This window comes from Neopelma chrysocephalum, unplaced genomic scaffold, assembly GCF_003984885.1.
Source record: "Neopelma chrysocephalum unplaced genomic scaffold, ASM398488v2 Primary Assembly neopelma1_24, whole genome shotgun sequence".
In the NCBI taxonomy this organism is placed as follows: Eukaryota; Metazoa; Chordata; class Aves; order Passeriformes; family Pipridae; genus Neopelma; species Neopelma chrysocephalum.
The window spans coordinates 12,533,568-12,559,823 of NW_020897693.1; the positions used below are offsets into that span (position 1 = coordinate 12,533,568).

At 39.1% G+C, this 26,256-nt stretch overlaps 1 protein-coding gene across 1 annotated transcript; it reads right to left on the reverse strand.

Annotated features, from left to right (window-relative positions):
- Positions 1 to 2,605: 2,605 nt before the first annotated feature.
- TRAF6 (TNF receptor associated factor 6) lies at positions 2,606 to 24,849 on the reverse strand. The gene is made up of 7 exons (XM_027704069.1): positions 24,755 to 24,849; positions 16,791 to 17,117; positions 11,018 to 11,168; positions 10,271 to 10,429; positions 9,284 to 9,355; positions 8,013 to 8,090; positions 2,606 to 7,053 (listed from the first exon to the last, which is right to left on the reverse strand). The coding sequence occupies exons 2-7, from the start codon at positions 17,084 to 17,086 to the stop codon at positions 6,172 to 6,174; spliced, it is 1,638 nt and encodes a 545-aa protein (XP_027559870.1). The 5' UTR covers positions 17,087 to 17,117; positions 24,755 to 24,849; the 3' UTR covers positions 2,606 to 6,171.
- Positions 24,850 to 26,256: the final 1,407 nt, after the last annotated feature.

Sequence of the window (26,256 nt, forward strand, 5' to 3'; positions counted from 1 at the left end):
AACCTGCTGGTACCTCAGAAATTATCAGCTAGGATCTTCAGCACCATGAATAGACCAGAGCTTTTCTCCTCCTTCATCACTGGGTGACTGCCTGAGAGGGGCAATGCACCAGCTGGAATAAACCTCTGCAGTTGGTGGGAGAGCAGCTAGATCCAGGAGGCAACAAAGACCTGACTGGAACAAAGGAGCAGGGTGAAATCACTAAACTCAGGAACACTCATGGGCTGTTTGGCCACAGAGACCAGTCAGAGCACAAACCAAAAGGAAAATGAGGCTCACCGGTTGAGGCTGGGACTGCGGCTAACAAGGAAATTATTTTCCTGTTGCACAATCTCCTCCTCTCACACAGTCTAGGAATTTTCCTACTCCATTCAAGAGGAAAACCCCCAGTCAAAATGAGCCTTTCAGAGCTGCACAACACAAATGGTTGTTTCTGCAGAACAAGGGGGTTCAAAGAACATGATCACCGAAAGACTAGACAGTGAAGTAGGGTCCCAGGATTTGAGCACCTGCCACTCCTTCAGCACACAATAGCAAGGTAAATTAATTTTTACAACTTTTTTTTTTTTAAAGGAAAAAATTCCAATCTTTTAGAAGGGATGAGAAGTGGTGGCAACAGTTCTGCTTGGGATAAAATATGAGGAGGGACTCAAGATATGACTACTACTACTACAGAATCTTTCTGCTTCCTTGCACGCAAGAGGAAATGAAAAAAAAAGAAAAGACGGGGGAACAAGGACAGTTCTGTCTGTGGGTTAGCTTTTTTATTGCAGTTTGCAAACTGGAAAAGACTGCAGAACTAACACCAACTCTTCACATATCCTGAGCCCTGACAAGCTTCAAGCAACTTAAAATAACTTAAGCATGTAGCTGCCTATATGCTCAGAGACATATATTTATCAAGGAGGTTAGGTTTAATTATAACAAACTTAAAACCAATAAAGGAAAAACACCTGAAGGCCACAGATCCCAGCATTTGGTATTTCAGGTCACTAAGACTGTCAGATCCTATAAGGGTGGTGGCAGCACCAGGGTCCACTCAGTCCAGTGTGGACTTCCAGATGGGACAGACAAAGACCCAGTGGTGGGCAAACGATGAGGGTGAGACAGTTGTGACACTGAAGTGTTTCCTTTGATAATTTTTTTTTGCCAGTATAACAATTTCCTATCTGAGTGGCATGAGTGTGGGTTTGGTTTTCTTTGGCTTTTTTTTTTTAATCAAGGATGAGTAACAGGCAGAGTTCATCAGCCATCTTACTCATTTCATCCAGACAGGCGTAGATTCCCTACTCACCATTTTTGGTCCATTAACCTCCCATTCTATTGCCTCGTAATTATTGTATATGCTAAGAGCACACTCAGGGCTAATTTACTAAGTTTTGTGGACTTCTGTAAATGCTGTTTTGAAACAGGCTAAATAGTCACAGCTTCTAAGCGAGAAACACAGCATATAACAGCTGAAGTCTAGCACTGTGTGTACTCATGTAGTCACCCAGGATAATATAGGAAGGAATGGCACAGGGAGTTTTCTCTTTCCCGATGGAACAGCCTTTAGTGCTTTTTGGGGATGAGCAAGGCAGCAGAGCAACTGGTTTGGCACTAGTAAGGATTTTAGCTAAAACAAACACATTCTTCTTGTGAAGTCACTGCAATGAACTGGTATTTGTCCAATAAAATATTCAGTCAAAATACCCTGGTCCACATCTAGCTTAGCCATTTTTTTTCAGAAATGTACAGGCACACAGACATTTGTATTTACAAGGGTGTGAACATACTTTCATATTGCTGGCATCTTCTGTTTCTTCATGTGGACTTTCCATTCACTGGTGCATCTGCAAACAGCTACTTTTCCTGCTTAAAAACAGGTCATTATTACTTCATCTCATCAAAAGAAGATTTTAGTGCCCTTAAAATATGAAACAATAAAAAAATTAACAAAACAGATAACTGGTAACTGACCATACTTTCCTATCCATAACTCATGGAAGCTATTAGGACCAACCTGAATGAAAGATAAAGTCATAATTAACTTGACATTAACTGCAGTGCATTAGATATTATGTCTATAAATACAGCTAAGGTTACTCAGAATTTGAAAGTTTGGAATATCCCATTCTGCAGATGCTGTTAAAAAACAGATCCAGAATGTTTGTGGTTGAGATAAATCAGCAGATTGCAATGAAGCATTTACTTCTCTTACTCAGAGAGGAACTCCCTTTGGCTTCTGCTCTGAGTATCTTGCAACAAAGCTTCAACCCATAGTTATGCTGTCACAAATATAACAAGCAAGGAGATGTGGCCATCGAGGTGACAGTGTGCAATTTTTTTCAGATATCTTAAATTACAGGATGATCATGAGAACATTTAGTTTATTATCAATCACATGAGCTATATCTTCTAGTAATGAATTATCCATAACGATTATAAATGCCAGAAGCTTTTATCTTGAAATATTTGTTGCCTTCTTGGTGCTATACGATACATCATCTCCCGCATTAAAAAACAGCCAACCTGAAACCCACAAGACAGAGAAACTACCACAGAGGTCCTGTATCAGTGAAACTTTTTGAATAGCCCTCTATACAAATAAAGATGCAACATGCAGTGCACAGTTTACTTAGTTTATTTTTTAAAGTTCTGTCAGAAATATTGCTGTGCACTATTACAAAATATATTAAATTATTGATCAATACATCAAAGGAAATAGAAGTACTTTCCTTCTGTTCAAACACAAACCAATATAAACCTTTAACATTGAACACAGAATAATCTTTAAAATCCATCATAAATGTATTTATTCTGTCACCATCTCTAAATAAGAATAGAAAGGTCATCCTGATTTCATCAGCAAGTTTAATTCATTGATAGCAAACATGACCAGACGTATCATGAGACCACTTAAAAAACAAGTCTATACATCTCACATGATCTGATCTCCCACATATACATCACATATCAACATTTTTAGTAAAATAATTTTCCCTGCCCTGCAGGTGAAGACATTCAGAGGCAAAAAGATAACATATTTGTAATATATTATCACTGGTAAATTTGTGCCATAGCAGCTTTGCAAATACACATATTAAGTGGGTGACTTAAAACACATTAAAGACAACAGAAATTTGGAAAAGAAGCCAAGCCACTTTTTAAATCACCTTGAGATCCAGTGATGCTGCAAAGCTTTGAGTCACAGAACTAAAGAACTCCATTGCTGAACGAATTACACAGGAAATGGGTTAAATTCCCATACTTCTTTGGGTTTGTTTTAGAGACAACTCTCAATGCTGCATACCTTTCTGCTTCCATTTAAACAGTTCTAGCAATTATACCTCAATCCACCGTGGTAAAACAAGTTCTCAAAAGAAAAGATTTGGAGAAAGGGGAAAGAGGAAAATGGAGCAAGTACATGAATATTATGAATAAATATTTAATTAACATTTACAATATGTTTTTATGACAATAAGATCTAACTGATACTTAGCAAATTAGCACTGAAAGTCTCTCATGTAAAACTCTGTCATTACAGTAATTTGACATCACTCAGAGTTCTAGTGGGTAATATAAAAGTACAAAACCAGTAGAATAGCAGCAGTGAATAAAGCATTCATATTACTGTGGCCAATGCAGTACTATACATGCAGTAGCCTTCTATTCCCTATTGGCTTGTGCTATTGTATTAACCTGAATCACTTAAAACTCCGCCAGCAAACTGAGTTTCCTCCTCAGAGGCAAAGTACATCCGATCTCACAGATATGGCTCAAAGTAAAAATTCCATTCAGAATGCAAATCTTCAAAAGCAAAGGAAGTGTTAATGCACTTAGTGGGTCTTGGGTATAACCAATGTGAACACAGAGCAAGGACATTTTTATTATTACCACTAGGGCTGAAAAAGGACCTGGGGCAGGAAGAAGCTCTCTAATTACAAGTGTTTCTTCTGACTGCCTCCCACCCCCCCAAAAAAAGAGAACGGGGGAAAAAAGGAGAGAATGGCAGTTTTTGAGCATCTTGAAAAAAATAAGTATAACTAACATAGCTTGAAAATGGAGAACTAGTGTACAGCACCTTCTGTATACAGTGGGTCTGTGCACTGCCATGTACATTAACAGCTCTTGGTTAAGAATGGTTAAACTGGACAGTCTCTAACTGAAGACACTAAAACAATAAAGCTAATAGGAAGAGGCTATTCATCATCAAGACTACTTAAGAAGCTTAAGCCCACAGTTTTAAAGCAAGGATCTTTTCCTACTTTGAGTAATATATGCTCACCCCTCCCCTAATCACAGAGAATACACTTAAGTTGTCAATGACCAACTGCATTTACCATTAGCCAGGAAGTTCATGTTTCAGTAGTGACAACACTCCATTGAACACAATCCCTCATCTGATAGGTTCTATCTCCAGAAGAAGTTTTACTCATCTGGATATGATGAATGTGGTAGCTTGGGTCCAGGAACCTTTACATCTCATGCAGGCAGGCAGAGTATCCTCTGGAATCAATATACTACAGTAGTCTTTCTTTACTCTTGTATGTATTAAGCATATGCCCTTTCCCCACTGATGATACTCATGGTATTGCTTTGATGAGGCCAAATAGCTGGAATACTCTTTACTATTTTTTAAGCAGCAGTCTTTAGGTTGCTTCACTAGCATGGATAAATAATACACATATGCTTATGTATCGTTTAGTTCTTTCTTCTGTATCAGAATATCTGCTTAAGTTATGGGGTGAACAAAACTTTTTTCTTCCCTTCTTTAAAGACAAGATTCAGAACTTTATCAGCACCATGATAAGTTAAAATTTTTAGCACCAGTGAAATTGAACTACTCAGCTTTGACTGGTCAAAACTAACATTTATGTGGCATACAGTCAGTACAGAAAATAATAATACATGCAACATTAGGAAGCTCATGAATCCCTGACATAGTGAATCTAGTGTTGGATAAATGAGTAACTATGGAAGCCAGATTTTCTTCCTAAGAGCAAACAGGACTGCAATTTTTCCTCACACTGTTGAACTAGTAGGTTTTCCTTCCTCTCCAAATTGCTGAGAGTGGCCCAGCTTCTATTGTTCAAAGGGACAGGAAATACCCACAACAGTGGATGTTGATATGGCCAGCTGCCCACTGAGAATTCACAGGAGATGACATAGGTCATATGTCATGCACAACACCAAGAGATCACTCGAATAGATGCAGGTCATAAGTTCAGCTTTGGTACAAATTCAGGTTTCAGCAACAGCAAAATGCATCCTGCATCACCCTATCTAGTTAGTACATCCTTTTGCTCATGTATCCACTCACAAGCTGAAAAATGTCCAGCACTAGGAGGTACATCAGCACAAACGTATTTCATTCAAATGCTAAACTTTTATATCTCTTGTCAATTGTGATTGATACTCTGGGCCTAGAGCACACACTTACAGAAAGATTTATCCAAGTAAAGAGAATTAGGGAGGCACTTTCAGACAACATTACAAATATTTCTTCAGTGAAGTCAGTTCATAGTCATTTAGCCTTCTCCACAGCACTACCACACATCTCTTGGCAATACTAGCATCAACTGTACATCAACATGCCAATTCCTGAAGCTAACTCCAAAGAAGGGAAGGGCCAAAGCATACCTGAACCCTAGGTGACGTGAGCAAAGTCTTGACTTCAGATTTTAAGAAAAGCATAGCCAATGCAAAATTCTAGATAAGTCAATATAGAAACTGTCTCAACTTTCCCAAGCTCTGTAAAAAACAAACAAAAAAATCCCTCATCTTTATTAATTTAGCTATTTCCCTGTTACAGTATCTATTCTGAGGCACTGGGGTGAAAAGACTTATAGGACTTCTCAACATGACTTACATTTTACCAGAGACGTACAGGTTCTGCAACAGGATTTTCCTTTAGGCAGTTAAGTTTTGACTAACAACACTTCATTTAGTTAGCTTGCTACAAAAGTAGCTTATTATTTTAATAGAGAACCATACCAAATATTTAAATACACGACCTCATACAGAAAAAAATAAACCAGCAACAAGAAAGTTCCATTCAGGTGAAGATACAACTGTGCTGGTAACTATGATCTTTTACAAACGCAGCCTATACGGACAATGAAGCACTCTTATAACCTGTGGTGGAAGAACACAACTAGTGGCTCCATTCCTCTGGATAAGACTTACAGGCTACATAGGTCCATCTGTACTGCGAGCCTGAAATCCTTCTCTGCGGACACTGTTCAAATCTAGACGCGTTAGAACTTCACAGCGCACCAGAAGTGTATCATCCTTTATGAAGGTTCTTTGTTTCAAATTTTGCAGGTGCATGAAAGTCACATAACCAAAACCTTTTGGATTGCGGTGAACTGTCGGTCTCTGGAAGGCCAGTAACTCTGGCTTGGCTTCCATTACTTCTTCATGATTCTGCCTTTCCGGGCCTTCTGATTGATCCAAAATAGAAAGTCGTATCGTGCCTTGGAAAGGCCATGGCAGATGGCTGTCATATTCTCCTTGCATAGTGTGGACAAACAGAGATATAAAATTAGCACAGCGCTGAGCATTTGGTAATTGGATATGCAGGCGCAAACACAGCTTGTACCCAGGCTTTCCAGTATAGAAGCCAGGACTGTGCATCACAACAGGTCTCTCTTCTTCCTGGGCTTTCTGAAGTCCACTGAAGTTCTCAATCTTCCAGATATAAATACCATTACATTGCTGGGCCTCCATTTCAGTGATCTTTCCCTCCAAACTTCGGATAGTACGTTTGAGTTCTGCCATGTGAGTGTTCTGAGTCTCCATTTTAGCAATGAGTTCCCTGATTTGGTGATCTTGTCTTACCAGACGACCTTCCAACTGCTGAATAGTTTCTTTGAAGTTTTCAACTTCTGGATTACAGTCGTATGTGGCACGTGACATGTGTGAGAAGAGGGTAGGCTCAAAGGGTAGGCCATTGATGAAAGGTACAGGATTTGTAGCAGTGACACTGATATTTTGAAAACTCTGAGCCATCATTCTCATGTGAACCTGAGTGAACTCCTGCATATGTCGTGCCAGTTCATTCCTTTGCATCTAGAATTTAAGAGATGTGGCATTAGGAACATATCAAACATAACCAGAAATCACATTTTAAACCTGCACTTCAAATGGAGGCAATTTTGAGTAAAAGACATGAGGTATTTCAGTAGTACATACAATGAGAAATAGAAACAGTGTATTTCAAACTGTGCACCTCAAAGTAAAAACAAGATATGAAGAAATATTGAGTATTTTATACTGAAAACATTCTTGAAAAATATTCCAAAGGCAAGCATTATGTGTATATTCAGGGTTACTTTCTTGTTAATGAGCATTCATGATAAAAAGATTCAGGTTTCGTAGAAGTAATTATTTCCCTATTAAACCATCACTAATTATGGTGTACACTTTCAATAACACTGTTCAACTCAAAACAAAGACATTAGTGAAAGACTGTTAGTGATAAAAATACATTTAGTATTTTTTTCTGTGCTTTCAATTAGCACTGTATTCCCTTCATTGATTTGCTAAAATATTCTATTGTACCAAATGGTGTATGAAAATTGATGTGGAAACGATGAAGGGGAAAGATCCATTTTTACAAAGAGGTAGTAAACAACTAGAAATAAGAGTATCCAGTTTAATAACTTTAGAATTTAATAAAATTGGTTTTCTTCATGGAACTCTAAGAGCCACAAGTGTATTTGGCCACAACTTTGGAAGAAATGCTGGAAGCTACTTTATTGACATGAAAACTGAGAAAGCAGTCAGTCATGGATTAATAAAAGCAAGTTCATCAAGCAAAGAGTTCACAGTTTTTAAATTTGAAAAGCCAATTTTGAAAGATAATGTATCAATGTGTAGTTGTTGATATCAAAACAAAAAAAGACAAACCCACGAATCACTGAGGATTTGGGCTGGTGAATGAGACAAGAATAGGAAAACACATTAAAAAAGCCCCAGACAAATGCCTGCAGAAGGTCTGCTACTTATGATTCTGATAAAAGGCTTACCTTTTCAGGACATCCAAAGGCACTATAGAAACATGGCACTGGGGCAGTAGGACAATCATTGTTGTAATGGTTAGGCATCTAAAACAAATGAGATTTGCTATTACTTTTTCATCAAGAGTATGTTTTTGTAACATCCAAAAAGGATACAGCTGGATGGATTCTGAACAGGTACCTGAAGTCAGATCAGTTTATACCTACATAATTTCTCAAAGGAATATGGAAGTTTTGAACAAAAATATTAGCTGATGATAAAAATTCTACATCCTACTACTATGTCCTTTAACAATTCATTGACTTTGTTCTTACATCAGGCATCAGAAAGCATTCAAGTTTCCTTGCTAGACCAAACACCTTTCACTGCTAGCCTATCCTCAAGCTAGATCACAGTCATCTCACTGCTCTGGACCCACCCTATCCACCCCCATCTCAAAAGCATGACAACTTCAGCTGATGCCTTATGAGCCCTAAACAGAGCAAAGGATAATTCTAGGTTTCACAGGCAAAATACCTGCTTATATAACCCTGTATGTTTGCCTTGTTTAAATATCACGATGAAGCAGAACACAAGTTTAACACAGGTCAGCCATTAAATCTAAAACATTAACAAATTTAGCATTCTCTGTTCCCCATTTCTGCAGTTGATTATCCTACCCAACAACATATTTTTGCCTTTGTCATTACTAAGCTCAATCCTGCTTTTCAGAGTATTTGTGCAATTTGACATGATCATTCAATATCATGTGACATGATATTCAACATAGTTGCCATCCCATTCAAACAAGGATAGGCTGCATACCAAATAACATTTATCATTTTTCTGTCAATGAAGTTATTATTGAATAGAAGAAATAATAATGGCTATTACAATAGTAATGGACAAGCAGAATTCTGGTCAGCATCTGCAGTTTCATAGTGAACTACTTATAGCTACTTCCCAACAGTGGCTTTCCAATTACAAATACTCTCACTCTCTGCCCATTTTTTAACCTCCATTCAACATAAAAAACATGCAGCATGTCCCCTGTCAAGAAGCAGTACAGCTAAATAATGTGATGTTCAGCCAAAAATCCTACAGAGGTCTTACCAGACTGCAAGCTGGAACAGTATTTAAAAGAGTATCACACCTGTACTGGACATTTTCACAGAGAGACAGGTAGAGATTTATTAGCTAGTAGACAAACTGTTTCTCCAAGTTTAAATTCATATTAAAGAAGCAATGTAAATACAAAACATCTGACCCAGATTAAACACAGAAGGTGGTAGTCACTTACCTGCTCTCTGATTAGCACTGTGTTGCAATATTCACAAAACACATTGGCAAGCGGGCAGGTTTGGTCATGAAGCTTAGTGATCAAGCAGAAAAAGAGAGGAAAGAAAGAATCAATAAAGTTATAAAATTTGAGAGAGGGCTAATCACCTCTGATCAGACATCAAATTTTTATTTACATTTCAAATTTTGCATTTAGCTGTATGCAACTGTGAAACAAAGTCACTCCCCTTACCCTGAACAGTATGTTTTCTATTACCGTTTTTTCCTGGACTTACCCAGGAGCTTCATAAAGTTGCAGATATTTTATTTCCTAAAGCTCTTATGCTCTAAAGAAGTCTGAATTTAACCAGAAGTTTCTAAAATACACGTTCAATTGCAGTGGAACTATATTAAAGATTTTTTTTTTAATCATTGAACTATACAAGGTACTTTTGTTTGACAATTCACAAGATGAATTTCATAAAATTTAACAGTCCTTGAGATAAAACACATCTATATAGAGATAAAGAAAAGGAAACAGAAAAAGGAAAGTACTATCCTCAGTACTGCACAAGTGAAAAAATACAGAACCAGGAGAAAAATTCAGAAATTATCATGGTCTTGTGTGTTAGCAAAGATCCCCAAAAGATTTAACTCCTGCTATATCCTTTCTCCCAGGCATAAAATGTAAAGCAAATGTAAATACTGCCTTTTGTATTCATTTGGCAGTAGATATAGGCTTTTCTGGTGGCCAAAAATCAATGGTTCTTTCACAAGTCTCCTCAGACCACAAGGTTCCCAATAAGTTTGCATTTAAGAACAATCTCTCCCCACCTTTTCCTGTTATAGGCTAATATCCTGAGTTTGTACCTTCTCACCTCTGCACCAGCATGTACTGCTCTTCTAGACCAAAAACTTCCTTGCTTTTTTTTTTTTTTTAAACTGATATTCTATTTACAGGCAAACCCATGTGAATGAAGATTGAAAAACTGAGACTCCTGCTAAGTACCTCTTTATCTTCGTAGGCCATAGATGTGGCACAGTTTGGGCAACACACTTGACGCCTTGGACACTCCTGGGTCATGTGCTCTTTCAAGTGGTTCTTCTGGAAGGTTCCTTGGCACTGTGGACATTCCACAGTGGAAAATTCACACTGTAACTGGTGTTCCTGCAAAAGGACAGAAGAGGGATTTGATACTACAAACAGGTACTATCATCTCATCTGTTTTCAAGAGAAAGCACAGTACAAGACAAACAAATCGCAATCTTTCTTTCATGCAAAGAAATCCTTATACTCTTATGCTGACTTAACAGCCCATTACTGTCCCATTACTAAGATCAGGGCTTCACGTATGCAGAGCTTTAAGAAGGCTCTCAGGTAAAAATTTAGTTTTATATTTATCCTTTTAACTGCAAATATTATTTTGCAAAGTAGTTATTTCAACTAACATATGTAGCTACTTTGAGGGAATATACACTAACTTTAAGAAACTTGTATGAAGCACAGATAGAACTGATCAAAAGACAAACATGAATGATACCAAACAGAAAGCTGCATTAGTATAATTTTCATGCACTACAATGTTCACTTGAGAATAACCTACCCACAACTAAAGACTCATCAAAAACCAAACACAGGTAGCTATAGTCTTGAAAGAATGATGCATTGAATCAGCATAAATGAGTACCAGGTATGGCCATCTATTTTTACTTGTTCATGAAAACCAGGTTCCACGTTTTCAAAACTAATTCTCACCTCTAAGTGCCTCAGCTCCATCTTCATACTGCAGCCCTTGTTGGGACACTTCACCATTAATGAAAGGATCTCCCGTTTAGCAAAGTTGTCAGGAAAAAGTTGATTTTCAAGCAGAATTTCGTTGTCTACTGGACATTTGTGACCTGCATCTCTATAATGCAGAAAAGCAAGGAAAAAGGTAGTCTAATATTTCCAAGAGATTTCCAAGCCTTTATTTTAAAATATTTTTACACTAGTAAGATATTAGTGGCCAAGTTATAACACAGTAAGAAAGTCTTTGAAAACAATGGCATTTATGTGGTAATGACCAGAAAGTACACAATGTACACCAGAAAAGTTGACAATACACAGTTTCACTAGAGGTGGCATGACTGGGGTTGCAGCCCTTTTCTAACTCAATACGTTTTTTTTGTACAAATGCCATGTTAGGTTCTCTGGAAACAAACTTGAGGAGAACATAAAGAAACTAAGAACTTACAGTCCTGTTTGTGTGAATACTTCACATAGCTCAAGCATCAAAGTATGTTTCACATGCAATTTCAAAACAATTCTTTAAACATTCTTCGACTTTCTTTAATTTCGTTCACACTTTATAAACATTCAAGGTGATCATAGCTGAGAGAAAAAGTAAAATTTTCTTTTCTTCCAGATTTACTTCATCTATTTGGCATTATTTCTCATATAGCTCATTTTGCTGTTTTTGTTGTACAACCATTTGAACAGTTGGTTATCCTTCAATTTATTTATTTATACAGCAAATAAGAGAAAAAAATTCCAGACATGAAAATTACTAGTAACTATGAAAATTACACTGGCTTTGGAACTGAGTGTTGCATCTGAAGCCATTTTAACAGCAAACAGACTGGAAGTGCTAACTGGCAAAAGTTTGGAATGTGACAGTGGAACATGGATGCATGCAACTTGCACAAGGTAACTAAAGTTCCAGTTCATCAGATTCTGTCTATCTCCATTTAAACACAAAAATAATTAGAAACAGAGTAAAAAAAGGGATTGCCTCCATCAAATTTTCCAGTATCAGCTCATTCTGAAAGCAGTAGGTCAACATATTGATTCACAATTAAGTAAGGCAGTTAAAAAGGCATCAGGGATCAAAGCTCTGAGCTGAAATGCTAATGGAAACAGCAATAAAATGGAAAAATACATGAGGCAGAAAAATGTCAGAGACCACTTGTGGTGCAAGGATCAAAGGCCAGATCGTTGTCACTGCTTGCACGCATGAGGGGAAGGAGAACCTAGAGGGCTGTGGAGACCAGGAGGGAATTTATGTTCTCTGTTGGAAAAGGAAATAATTGCTCAGCAACTCCACTAGCAATGCGCTAGAGGAAGTGGAGGTAAAGCTGAGACCTCAAAAAGAGGCAATGAACTTCCTTTCACAGGTTTTACTTGTAAGAGCTAGCTCACCACATGCCTGGTAGTCATACTCCCAAACAAGTGGAAGAAAATACCCAGATTGCCATTTTGTTTCAGAGCTCCCTGAGCTATGATCAGTGTGCTGATCTTCGCACAACCCAGAAATGTTCTCTCACTTCGCAACCTACAGGAAATCAGTTTTCACAGGTATAACTTGGTTACAAACACCCTGTTTAGTACAGTATAAAGATCACCCAGTAAGCCTGCTGATAAGACAGCAGCTTTATTTCTACACAGAAAAGCTAATCATGTATAATAACAGCCAATAACAGAATAATGTGAAATAATCATTACCAGTTCTCCAGTTTAAATAATAGCAGACAAAGGGTAAAATAAGAATGCATGGCAATTTTCCAGTGTAGGAAAGTGTAGTAAACAAAGAGCAATAACTCACTGTAGTATATTAAACAGGCTTCAAATATTATTTACAAGTATGAGGATTGTGCTTAAAATGCTGCTTAGATGCACTGGTAGACAAAGACATCGTCATACATTTCCTATCACAGAACTGAGTTTATGCACCTCAGTTCTAACTTACATTACAGTGAAGGATTTCCTGTGCTAGAATTATTTATCACATAGGACTCTGACACTCACAACAGTACCTGTAAAACAACAACAATCTGCTACAAAGTACAATGAATATTCCTATAATTTTCACTGAAATTAAAATGCAGGTAGAAAGAGTAAAGCCAGAATAATTTTGTTTGCAGAAAAAGCCCGCTTCATGATTTTAACAACTGAGTGGCTTAGCCTAGAAGCTGAAACAGTTGGCATACACTTTAACTGCAGCCATGCCAGCTGTTTGACAGACTGCTAGTACCCAAAGCTTTCCCTGCTGCCCCTTGTCAGCTCACAATTCTGCTTTTCCGATAAAACAGAGGTTCTGGTATTTGGCAAGCTCTACTACAAACCCTAAGTCAGCTTTGACAAAAGATACAGGAGAAAAAAGACTAGAGTGAAATTTAATTACCTACTGCACCTGAACTTAGTTCTTCTAAAATTTCTAATTGAGGATTTTGTTTACAGTAACATTTGTAAAACAGTATTTGTAGTTACTTAGATAGATAAGCTTCTCCTCTACCATGACTTCAAAGCATTTCAGACAGCTTTATTTAAAAAGATGTCAAGACTTTCTGGGAGGCAAACATTTACTGTGATCAAATCCATCAGGTCTAATCATGTCCCTCACATTGTAAGTTTTTAAAAGGTTTACAATTTTTTTTTCTAGTTGCAGCCACAACTTCAACATGAACAACTATAATTGTTTGTCTAAGTTACAAGAAGCGATTACTCAAGAAATGCTTGTACATCCTTCATCATTTAAAATTCTTAATCTCTGTGTTCACTTGAGCTAGACAGTGGGGAAGTGAGAAATAAACAGGAGCAATTTTTTCCTGATCAAATAAAGGCTGTGACAATCACTTAATGAAAAAAACCAGTACTTAGAGAATATAAAAATCACTTTCCATTTTCATTTCCGTTCCATAGAAGTTCTCAATGACATCAATCAACATGGTACTGTGGACAGTACATACTCCAAATCGATACTGTTCTGTAGACACTACATAATCCAAATCAATAGCTTGATCCATGGATACCAATTAAGCATGCATTCAGCCCTTCAGGGATTCAGGGAGGTCTGGTACTTTATGCTGTCTGCTCTGCTTTCACAAGCATTCACTCAAACTGCACTCTGAAGACATTGGGGAATGAGGGAAAACTTTTACTATCAATGAAACAACTGAAATATTACAGTGATGATCTGTAGTCTCCAAGGAAAACAATGCTTTCAACCTGTGTTTAGTATTCACTGAAACAGTCAGCACTATTTATAGAAATGAAGTAAAATAAGCAAAGGGTGTAAAAGAAGCAAAAGCTTCTGGTCATTGAAACTGTTTGGAGCTCTAAAACTTTGAGAAGAGCAAATGCTCCGTTAACTTAAAAAGGAAGAGAAACCACTTCCCATGCCTGGGGTTAGAAGGAAATTTATCTTCCTGCTGCGAGATGATGTGTTCTGAGCTTGGGTTCACTGCAGTTTTTCACTCAGTCCTGTAAATTCTAACGAATGACTATAACTGTGCAGCTCACCAGCAGAAGCATAAGGATTAGAAAACAAGATCACTTTAGCTTGTAAAGATCTGAAAGACTGGAAATGAGACACCCATTTTTGGTAATTCTTAGTCATTTTCCCCTCAGTTTTCGACGTAGGAATTCTGTTGTCTTTGAAATGAGCAGATATTTCTAAAGCTCACTATATTTAAGTACTAATTTACCTTCAGAATCTATAGACATCATAACCTCAAGAGAAGATTCAAAGATTTATTTTTTTTCTTCCAGAAATACCCAAGTTAAAGAAGAATATAAAACTGCTACTGCCAACAAACAGAGCAAGCTCAGAGAGAGCAAGTAAGGAATTTAAAAATTTAATGGCCTTTACCATTACGACTGTCTTGTAATGCCTACAAGCATTCATGAAATTATGTACATTAACCTCTTGAAAGAATTTGGGTTGGAATGTGCAAAGCAAAGGCCAGAAAGTGAAGCCAACTGCTTGTGCCTAAGGAATTGGATTACAGTTAAAGCTGACAGGTTCAGGGGCTTTTTGCCTTCTTCCATGCACCTGGATAACATGTATACCACCAAGGGATGCAGTTGGGTGAGGCCTGATGTACTTTTCTCACAGAAATAGGAAGACAGTGAACAAGGCAAGGGACTATGGGAACAGGGGATCTGGGGAATTCATGGTATAGTTAGTGAAAATCTGAATATCTCTCAGTTGCTTCTGCAGAATCCACAGGTGAGTCACTTGTCATGGGTGAACACTGGTGGTGTTCTGCATTTTCTGGATCCTTTTCTGAGAAATATTGATGAAACTGATGTTAACATGAACTGTGCTGCAAATGCACACAAATTTCTGCGCTAGCTAAAAAGAATCCACTACCATAAGTAGGGAGCGCATATTAAATTTGTCTTCTTGTTCTCAGCTCCAACACTTCCCCCTCCTCGATCCAAAAGGTATGCTATGAAAAAATACAGTAGCATTAGATACAACAGTGGCAGAATCACAGAATCTTTTAGGCTGGAAAAAAGAATCCAAGTCCAACCTCTGATTGATCATCACTTCATCAACTAGACCATGGCACTCAGTGCCATGTCCAGTCATTTCTTGAACACTGCCAGGGATGGTGACCCCACCACCCCTCCAGGCAGTCTGTTCCAATGCTTAACAACTCTTTCCACAAAGAAATTCTTCCTGAGAATTTACGTAGCAGAAGTTACAGAGAAGCCCACAAAACATACAAAATACTGTATTTAGAGAACATCATTGCTAGCATACTATTCATTTAGTGAGCTACAAATAATGGACAATGGAGAAGAAGAAATGGAATAGAACTACGGACAAATGGTATAAAAAACCAATCAAGAAAGCACTGTCCATTTTTCATGCTAAAAATAAATGCCAGGGAGAAACACGGTAACATTGAAAATAGTTTCAAGATCTTTATACAAGTGTGCAAAGTAAAGTTAGAAATGAACCAATTATATATATGGCTCACACAGAATTAAATGTATAGATTCCTACCAAAGTGACATTTGAGCCAAGTGAGCAATTGATAAGAAAAAAATTTGGCTTATGCTGAGAAGGAAAAATCCTACAGCATAATATCTAGCCTTCTATCAATGTGATCCAATACTCACTGACACATGTGGGACATGTGCACTCTCTGCCTTCCTTGCTCTTTCATCCAGTTTTATAAGCCCAGCCTGGTCTTGCCTTCATACCTTCTTCCCACTCCTTCAAATGCCACTTGGTTTCCTGTCTCAATGATTTTTTCAAGACTATTTCCTCATCATATTCTTTCTTCCAGCTCAACAAGAAAGCAGCTAATTTCAAGTGAAGAACTGAAATAATGAGTTGCCTTATCTGCACCAAGAAACCCTGTTGTCTGTAGTTTCCTGTAGTTATTAAAGGAAACAATCATTGGCAAAAGACAGATTTCATAATCCTGGACAAAAAATGGACTTTATTTAGAGGATCTGGCCCTTTTTCTTTTTAATTATTATTTAAAGTTTAATCAATCAAGTTTTTAGATTCATAATCTGGATAAATTTGTATAAATGGTAAAATCTAAAGCTCATGAAATCTCCAAACTCATGACATTTTGGCCATATATAGTGTTTATTAAAAAGCATCTTTAATGAATCATAAATTTCCAGAGTTCTATTAGCACTCACTGGTAATGCACCCTTGGCCAGTTCTATGCAGTTTACATTGACCTTAAACTGCTCTGGTAAGTGACTTTCTTCTTAAAAGCAACTTCCATAAATGTTCTTTTACCTTATTGATTTGACAATGCAGCCTTTGCAGAAACGGTGTCCACATGGTGTCTGCACAGCCTCCCGAAGAGCCATCAAACAGATTGGACATTCATATTTACTTTCCAAGGGCGGATCAAACTCCACATCATATCCTTGTGTTTCTTCCGTGAAAGAACTTGGAGGGTTTCCAGTCCCACTGCTGACACTTGTGCTGTCTTCTTTGGCTCCAGCGCTGCAGGCACTGGCCATGGCCGCACAGCAGCCGCTTTCCACGTCTCGGGCTCCACAACTGCTATCACTGTGTAGCAAGCTCATAGTAGCTAATCAAGTGCTACACAGAAATGCACTGCAAGATGACAAAAAGATGTATTAATTTAAAATATTCAAATACCTTCCTTTCCAGTCAAGAGCAAAATTTATTTCTGACCAGAAACACTGGAACAGTTACAGATTTGGTTCTACTCTAAATCACTGGTTTGGTTTTCTCCCAGTTTCTATCATCTTTCTAACTTATCCTGTGATATATAGGTAAGAACACTGCATCCAGTCAGTTCGAACAAACACACACCCCTTTCTGTAATCTCTTTCATCTGACTACCTGATTTCTGTAAAAGAGGGAATACTCTTTGTCCTTGCTATGTCTACTGAAAGCATCTCTTTACCCCTTCCACATTATTTACTTCTAAGGCATTCAAATAGACTTTGCATGAAAAAATGCTGTACAGAATCACGTTTTATTGGGCGACAATAGCTCAATTCCATATTTTCCTTGCAGTATATAAATGTTATTTAACATTTTCTGTCTACAGCGATTCACAGTATAGGTTTCAAATCAATTTCGGTGCAGGTCCACAAATAAAATACAAGTCCAAGTACCTAAACCAAGTAGATGCTCTGCTGCAAATGAAATTCAAATATACAGCACTACTGATAACATTTTAGAACTGCCAACAGGACTTTCAATGGGGTAAGAAGCTACATATGAGATAAGGATAATAATTCCACAGCTCAAAAGCTATCTACAAATTTCTAGCACTCAAACAGAGTTCTTGCTGTCCTTTGCCTCTTCTAGTCTAGCTGGCAGGGAGGACAACGGACATGATTGTAAGATCAGAAGATACAAGTTGCCTTTCCCCAAAGAGCAGTGAATGGCATACTAAAGCCTGCTTTTAAAACACTGCTCACCAAGCAGGTTGAACTCATAGGTATGAAATGAAAAAGTGCTGGTATCCCCAAACAGATGGCCAGTGTTTCTACACTGAAGGAAGAAGCTTTAAAAAAAAGATCTAAACAAATATAAGTTCTAGATGTCCAAGAAATTTTCCTCTGCCTTGATTTTGTAATGGTCATAACCATTTTCTCAGAATCCTACTGCACTTAGTTTTCTATAAATGAAATTTCTTTGAAAAACAGAGATTACCACCAGTTGCAAGGCAGTATGAGTAATCTGAGGGTTATGGAGCCAGGCACGCAAAACAAGTCCACTAACGTCAGATTTGATTGTCTTTTGCACAGTAGTATAGGTAAAGTCTTTTGCAACGTTCACTTACTGAGTTCACTGTAATACCATTACATCATTTAAAATATATTAGGGATGCAAATGTAATCAAGAGCTAAACTGCAGACGGTGGGGTCAGCAGAATGAATAGGGCTACCTTGAGCATGAGCTCACAAAAGTAAAAATTTTCCTGCCCTTATCAGAATTTGAATATCACAATTCATTTTTACAAAATGTTCATGGATAGGAGGAGGACAGACAGGTAGTTTTATTTGGGTATTTATTATGTGGCACCTGAAGATTACATCAATAGAAATACTAGTCACACAAGGTCTCAACTAGCATTTACTGGGAATGTATTTTGAACACATGCAACATCACAGAAATGTGCTTTAGGCCATCTACATGATAAACAGTTGGCAATACTGTCCCTGCTAATACTGCATGAGCTTTTTTTCCCCAGCTATCCAGATCTTAAAAAAAAAAAAAAAAGGCAGATCTACTGAACAAAACCAAACAGGCAAAGTTACCATACTTAGGTCAGCTACAATTAGAATCAAAACAGAACTTTTATTTTGTTCTGTAAATATGTAACTTTCCATATTGTTGAGATATCTGGAGGTATGAGAAGTATTTGAAGATCAGTGTTCTTGACATTTCCAAAATACCATTAAGGTACAGAGCCTCAAGGCGTAGTTTGACAGCTTTGAGTTGTACTGGACAGGTCAGCAATGCTCACTTTATGCAGAAATAACTCTACAGCAGAGCTGTCTGGAACTGCGCTCAAGGAGAGGTGTTCATTTCTACGGTTCTCCACCCCAATGTATTATCTCTATACATTATCTACCCACAACAGGCTTTATTAATCAAGGCTCCTAAGCACAACAGCAATACATACTAAACACCCAAGTACATTCTCACCAGCAGCTTCAGCCATGTCATGATCATTTAATCCCATGAAGGGAGCAACTCTCCCAATTACTTAGAATGGAAGCAGAAGAATCAATGTTTATAAAGATGCCCTGTAACAGAGATTTTTTTAGAGTGCCATCAGTAGATCTTTCTGGAGGAAAAAACCCAACTTGTTTCCATTGTTAAACTAATATAACTTATTTAACAACTGCTGCAGAGGATTATTAGTCCACATATCATGAAAAGTCACAGGAACTAAATTGGGCCAATGGAGTGGGAATGTTGGTATGCAGGATATTAGAATCCACTGGCCAGCCTAGGACTGAGAAATTCACATAAATCTAAGCCACAAGGGTATATTTACTGAGACTAAGAAAGGGAAGAGGAACATATATCCCTTAAGAAAGGGAAGAGGAGCATATATCACTTTAGTGATGTCACAAAGGAATTCAGGAAGTCTCAGGGAGAAAAATATAATAACTTTGCCCAAATTCAGTTCTCACATTAATTGAAAAGAAGTGTGTGACTCTTCTCTTGGGCTGTTACTAGGAAAAAAACCATACTATTTCAAATATTGCTCTTATAAGGAAGAAAACAGGATCTGAGTCGGTATAATCTCACTAGCTGAATGCTTTTTGAACTTTTTGAACACTAGCTGAACTCTTTACCCCTTTATATTGTTTCTACAGAAATAGCAGTATGTCCATTCAGTTTACAGAAACAAAACTCCTATACCAGAGTCATTTTAATGAATGAGTCACTGCAACCAGTCAACATCCCAGCCGCACACAAAAATCCCCTTATTCAGTGATATACTCCACTTCTACATAAAGCTTTTTGTCAGCACATGACCGAGTGGTTCATAAAAAAAGAAGTGCAAATGTCATCGGCTCTTTTTAAATTGGGAAATTCAGGCACAAAGAGGCAACTTAAACAAGGTGATTTAAAAGCCAGATTTTAAACTTTGTTCACGTTTTATCTAAGACAGAATTCCTCCTACTACTCTTACCCATTTCATCTTATCTGTGAAGGAAGTCCTTCCTCCACACATAATTATAGGTGTGGGGCAAGGCACAATTTTTCGAATAAAAATGCATACTGCTGTTACTCTGACCATTAACCAAGGCCTGATTACTCCAGCATAGTTTAAAACAATTCCTCTGTGAGTTCTAACTACTGTAGTAGGAATTAGTTCTGTTCCTTGTGGCAGTTACTTTACCCTCCAAGAGCAGGAACACAGATTCAATCTTGAACAGAGCAGTGCTAGTGCAAAACCAACTACAGAAAAGTATACTTTGAATGTTTAATGACAAGTCGTTTCCCCAATTAAGGTGGAGCAGACAGTTTGTGAGCCTACTGAAGCAGTTTTTCATGTTCTTCCTTTGGGGAATTAAAAAAATGCTTTGGCTGGAAGAGGATGGATTTTAAAATCCAAACTAGTATATATCCCAAAACTACATCAGTTTTTCTTCCTATTGATAATGGTTGGTATTCTTCCTCTGTGCCAAACAAAACTGAGTCAAATGCAAGTACAACAATATCCAACTATTAACTTATAACTTGTGTACACCACAGCCTTTACAACTAATCCTTTGTTTTAATGTTAGTAGTTTAATACATTAAACACTTTGCTAGACTGCTCTCTATACCTTTTTTGTTTGCCCTACAGCCAGCTTTCAGATCCAGGAACAACGGAAATTAAACTGGATCATTACATGGTAATCCTTGTTTTTGCTAGAGTGAAGTTTCTCAGGCAGAGAAAGCCTTAAACTGTGTTTGGTAATGTGCCTGAAGTACCCTCTTCTAAAGCTAGGAAGTCCTATCACACCTGATGGGTAGAGAGATAATGGGCTTTAGCTTGCACACCAGGTACCCAGTCCTTGGGCTAGCAAAGGTTGATTTCGCTCTCCAAGGCAACAGCTGTATTGTTTTACAACAGAAAGGAAGGCGCTTTCCAGGCCAAATGGTAATGGACAGAACTTGTCTGATCATTACCTCTGCTGCAGAAATGTGGGAATGCCCTAAGGATCAAGCTGTCATGCCCCAGAAAAGAGAGTTAAGACTACAGGGAGTCCCCATACTACTCTTCCAACTTCAAACCATAATGAACCCTTTCTTCACTAAATAACCTGTGCTATGTTGCTATTTACACTGCTGCATTACAAAGTGATTAGGCTGATGTGAGCTAGCACACTCAAACCAGAAGAGCAAACTCCTGCAAGAATAATGTCCCTTATGATTGACAAAACAATGACTTCACAACAGAATTTAAACTGCCCATATTTTAAATATACGCATGCAACAAAACTGTGTACTCTGATTTGTCAAGTCCCATAGTATATGGAGCTTAGGCAGAACTTTTACAGATTTTCACGCTCCAGAGAGCCACAGGATTAATCCAGAAATTCCTCTAAATCCAAAAATATTGCTGGTACCAGAAGATATCTTCAGACTGCCTGGAAAATCACATTATCATTAGAGTAATAAGGAGGAAATAAAATTAGGCATTTTATCCTATTTATACTGAAATATGAAACAATACCTTTGAGCATTTGGCAAAGGTGAAAGAATACTGTACAGAGAAAGTATCACTTTCCATAAGATAGAAAACTTTTAATATTAATCACTAAGTACTGAATACAATTACTTTCCATATGCCCTTTCCTAGAAAATTCACACTGACTAGCCATATAAATAAGGAAATCAATACAGAGGACTACTCCAAATCCTTTTTCTTACTTGAAGTTCACAAACATAATTTGCTTGCAGCCTGGTCAGCAGACATCCAGCAGGGGAAATGCCTGGAGCACCACATCGACAGAAAAACTGGCCAAACTCCTCTCTTTTCTTCTTCTCTCTCACTGAGAACAGTTTTTTATGTATAGATTTCTGGGTCATGAGACTGACAGACCAGTGGAGTGACTTTGGATAATTTTATGGAGCAATACTTGCAACACTTATTCCCAGGCATAATAATTAATGGTCTACTGACAACTGATAAGCACCATGTGTTTCCATTATGAGGTTTGTAACTATCATCACTGTGGCCTCATCCAGGCAGAACATATGAAATTATGCAATTCCTTTTAATTAATACCATAAAACACTTTCATTTAAAAGCTATCAAATGTCTAAATAAGCCAAAGCAATAAGAGATTTGGGCAGAACTTGTAACTGCAAAAACCAAATTCTGGTTTCTTATAAAAGTCTGCAAGCATGGTGCAAATGTTTTGTTGAGGTAGCAATTTTTTTTTTCTATTAGCAGTACCCACTAAGACTTCCAAGTCTTTTGGATAACCACTACACTTACCATTCTAACATGCAAACGTGAAGACTTCACGGAAGAATTTTTGTTTGAGGCAAATAGAATTGAACACCATTCAGAGCTCATTAGACACTATCAAGAGCTCCTGATGCTGAAGCAGAGCAGCCCTTGGGGGTTTTGAAATTTTCCAGGTGATTTCTTTTTATTTGGAGAGAATGCTGTCAGGCTCTAATCACATACATATTTTCATGCTTGAATGTTACTTATGAAACTAGATGGTGGCACACTCACAGTTACATTCATATTTTATCCTACTTAGGTATGTCAAAACAAATTTAATTTTAGTGAGCAGTGGAAGCATACTATACTGCATTTAACACCAAAATATTCCATGGGTTTTCCCATAACCAAAAAAAAACCCAAGCCAAAATCCCCCAAACCTTTCTTCGGTTTATTAACTTCTAGATACAATCCATTGAGAACTGTTGAGAATAACAAATATAAGGAAAGCATTGTAAGTGAGAAGAACAATGCTATTTAATTCTTTACTTTGGCAGTGACTCTGCTCTTTGGCCTCTGTTCTCCCTTGGCTCTCCGTACACCGAGAACAAACTGAGATATGCATTGTGGCTTTCTATATCCCTCAGAAGATCTGAAGAGACTTTAAGGTGCTGCCTAATGGGGACAAAGTAAATACCAGGGCAGAAGGCACTTCAAGAGGCAGGGAGAAGCATGGCTATGAACAAATGTCATTTCTGCAAGGTACAGTCTCAGGGCTAGATTTAATTACCATCTACCTCTACAAGCTTGTATCTGGCATTAGTAAAACAATCTGAGACTCTGGTAAAACAAGCAGTGAATTAAGCAGACATTCTGAAACAATTAAAACATTTCTCCTTTTCACTCCACCTTATATTTACTTTCATTGTCTTTTTGACATGCTTTATACCCAGAATCTTTTATCACCAGTTTTCACAGACTGGATCTAAAACCTTTTTGTATTTGCTTAGCTAATCTAAAAAAGCCATTTCTGTCTTGACAGGTTGCCATTCAACAGAGTCTGACTGAGCTTCACAAATCTTCACCTCCTGGGAAAAACTGTAGGTAATGTGGAATATGCAGAAGAATTATACCCAAAGCAATAGCTACAAAATAATACAAAAAATAATACAACTTGTTTTATCACCTTTTTTTCCTTCTTTTACTATAAGGACTAGTTCTATAGCCTTTTCATACAATGGAAAGGCAAAACAGTTTGCTTGCAAGTGTTAACACAGTTGGTGAACACAGCGTAAAATGCATGGGAGATGTTCCCCCACTCCTTTTCCTACCTGTCCCTCACCGAAACTTCCAATCAACCCTGTATGTATCACTCAGTCAATGGTATCTAAGACACAAAAAACACACGGCTCATAGTTCTGCAGCATGCAGAACTTGTCAGAGGCAAACACGGAGAAATATTTTCGGCAAGCTTTAACTACTAGTTATAAGGGATATAATTAGAACATTTTCCTCCCACCTACACTGAGATTTCCGTTTAAGTACGAAAAGACTCAGCGTGACCTATCTAAACCAAACGAAATTGATGGAAAGTACTACTGAAGTCATAATTTATTACTCGTGTTAATTATCGTTAAATATAAAATACTGCCAGTCTCTCCTAGAAAACAGAGCTGTCGGTTTTAGAAATAGTAACCTATCTTGAAACTTATCCTTTAACGCGTTACCGAAGAATTTACTTTGTATCTTTACTTCACTTGGGAAGAACAGAGCCCACGTTAAGCTGATGTGCTCGAGACAAGCGGGACCACAACTCGAGAGCCACGGGCTGCTCACGCTCCCGCCGCAGTGCGATGGCGCTCCTCGGGGCGCTGAGAGGCAACACAAGGTCATTCCAGCCAGGCTCCCAGCCAGGTAAACCAGTGTATCTCGGAGCCCGGGCTACCTGGCCTCAGATCGCGGCACAGTTTCAGTTCCGGAGCAGCGCAGGCCGGCGCCTCAGCCCCATCACCGCCCTGCCCTAGCGCAGGGCCCCTTGTGGCACCCCCGGCCCTGCTCCGAGCCCCGAGCCCGCTCTCGGGGAAGGGGCCGCAGGGCTCCGCGGGCCTGGGCAGGCGCGGGCTCCGCTCCCGAGCCGGCAGCCCCGGCCCGGCGGGGGAAACGCTCCGTGCCGGGCGCCGCCACAAGCCCGCGCCGGCCGGGCTCCCACTCCCAGCGACCGGCCGGGCCCTCGCTTCCACGTACAGCCGGCCGGGCCCGCCGCAGCCCCCGCCCTCCCGGCCGCCCCCCGCGGCCCGCCTGGACTCACCCCGACCCGCGGCCGATCCCCGCCCGCCGCCGCTTCCGCTTCTCCGCGGGAGGCGTCGGAGAGGCGGCTGGAAGCGAGCGGGGCCGCCCGAGGCGCCACAGCCGCTGCAGCGCCTCCTGCCGCCGCGGAGGGGCAGCGACGCAGGGGCGGGGCCGCCTCGCCAGGGCGGTGGGAGGGCAGTGCCGCCCTCGGTCCGCCCCTTAAAAAGAAATAAAACCGTCACCAGCGGTGTTTGTGTGAGCATCGAATCTTTATGCTCTGCCGGCCTTTACTCTGCTGCTGAGGCTTCTGTGAACAGCCGTCAGGATGCTTTTCTGGGCTCCGTTGTGAACGCTATTAAAAACGAGGCACTGAAAGCTGGAGAGGGTGGGTGGGGTGTGGTGTGTGCGTAAAGGGCTCGGGATACAAAAAAAAGCCGTTTCTCTGTGTTAAACAAATTCTTATCAGAAATAATTTCCTCTCTCAACCTCAGCCGGCCCTTGGGGAGCCCTGCAGGCACCGAGGCCGGGTGCGCTCCTCTATCAGGGCGAGCGCTGGGGGCGACCTGTCCCGGGGATTTGGAGAGCGGCCAGTTTTAAGGAAGTGAAATACCGGCACAGTGTGAACACACGGACATCTTCATTTCCTTAGAAACGAACGAGGGGAATTCGGTTGTTTGCATCGGAGAGTTTTCTTGGCAAGAATCTCATATTAACACACATTTAAATCCAATAAAACAACTACTGTTCACAGCGTTTGGGAGGATATAAGCTGGGGGTGGAGGGATTGTGAAACCACTTTTTCAGTGGTTTTCAGTGTCTCTGTCCACACGCCACAGTCCCTGGGAGCTGGAAATCAGTGGCCGGTGCCATCGCTACAGTGCCTGTCTCCCTCCGAGTGTTGAGCTCTCAGACTCCAGGATGCTGCTGGAGCCAAGGCGCATCCCAGATGCTAACACACCCCTCCAAGCACTGTTTGTGTCCAAAACATATTTACGTTTCTTGTTATGATCTGCCAGAAAGCTAAGAGTAAGGGCAGAGAGAGATATCTGGGCCATTACCTAGGGCTCCAAAATATCACAATAAAGAAGGAATGATATTAAGAGTAAATAAACAAATAAACACTTTGTGGACCCTCTCCTGGGCAACTAGCTGAATTTCAGAGCTATCCTTTTTCTCCTGACGAGTGATCAGACTGTATGCTACTTTCATTAGCTGTAAAACGAGGAAATTTATCATTATGGAGCTTTGTAAAACAAATATCCTTAGATGGAGGGTTTTCTATGACAAAAAAATACTATTTTTACTAACTGGCAAGGTGCCCAGACCACTGCTGTCCAGCCTATTTTAATTGAGAATTCAAGGAACTTATCTGGAGTTTTTATTCCAAGTTTAAATTAAATGCTTTTATTGAGAAGTTTCCAAATCTGTATGGCTTAGGCCCCTGGTCATATATTAATGCCCACGCTGTAAGCGAAAGCAATGCAAAAATGCTTTTCTCCACTCGGTGGTGCCAGTGGCACA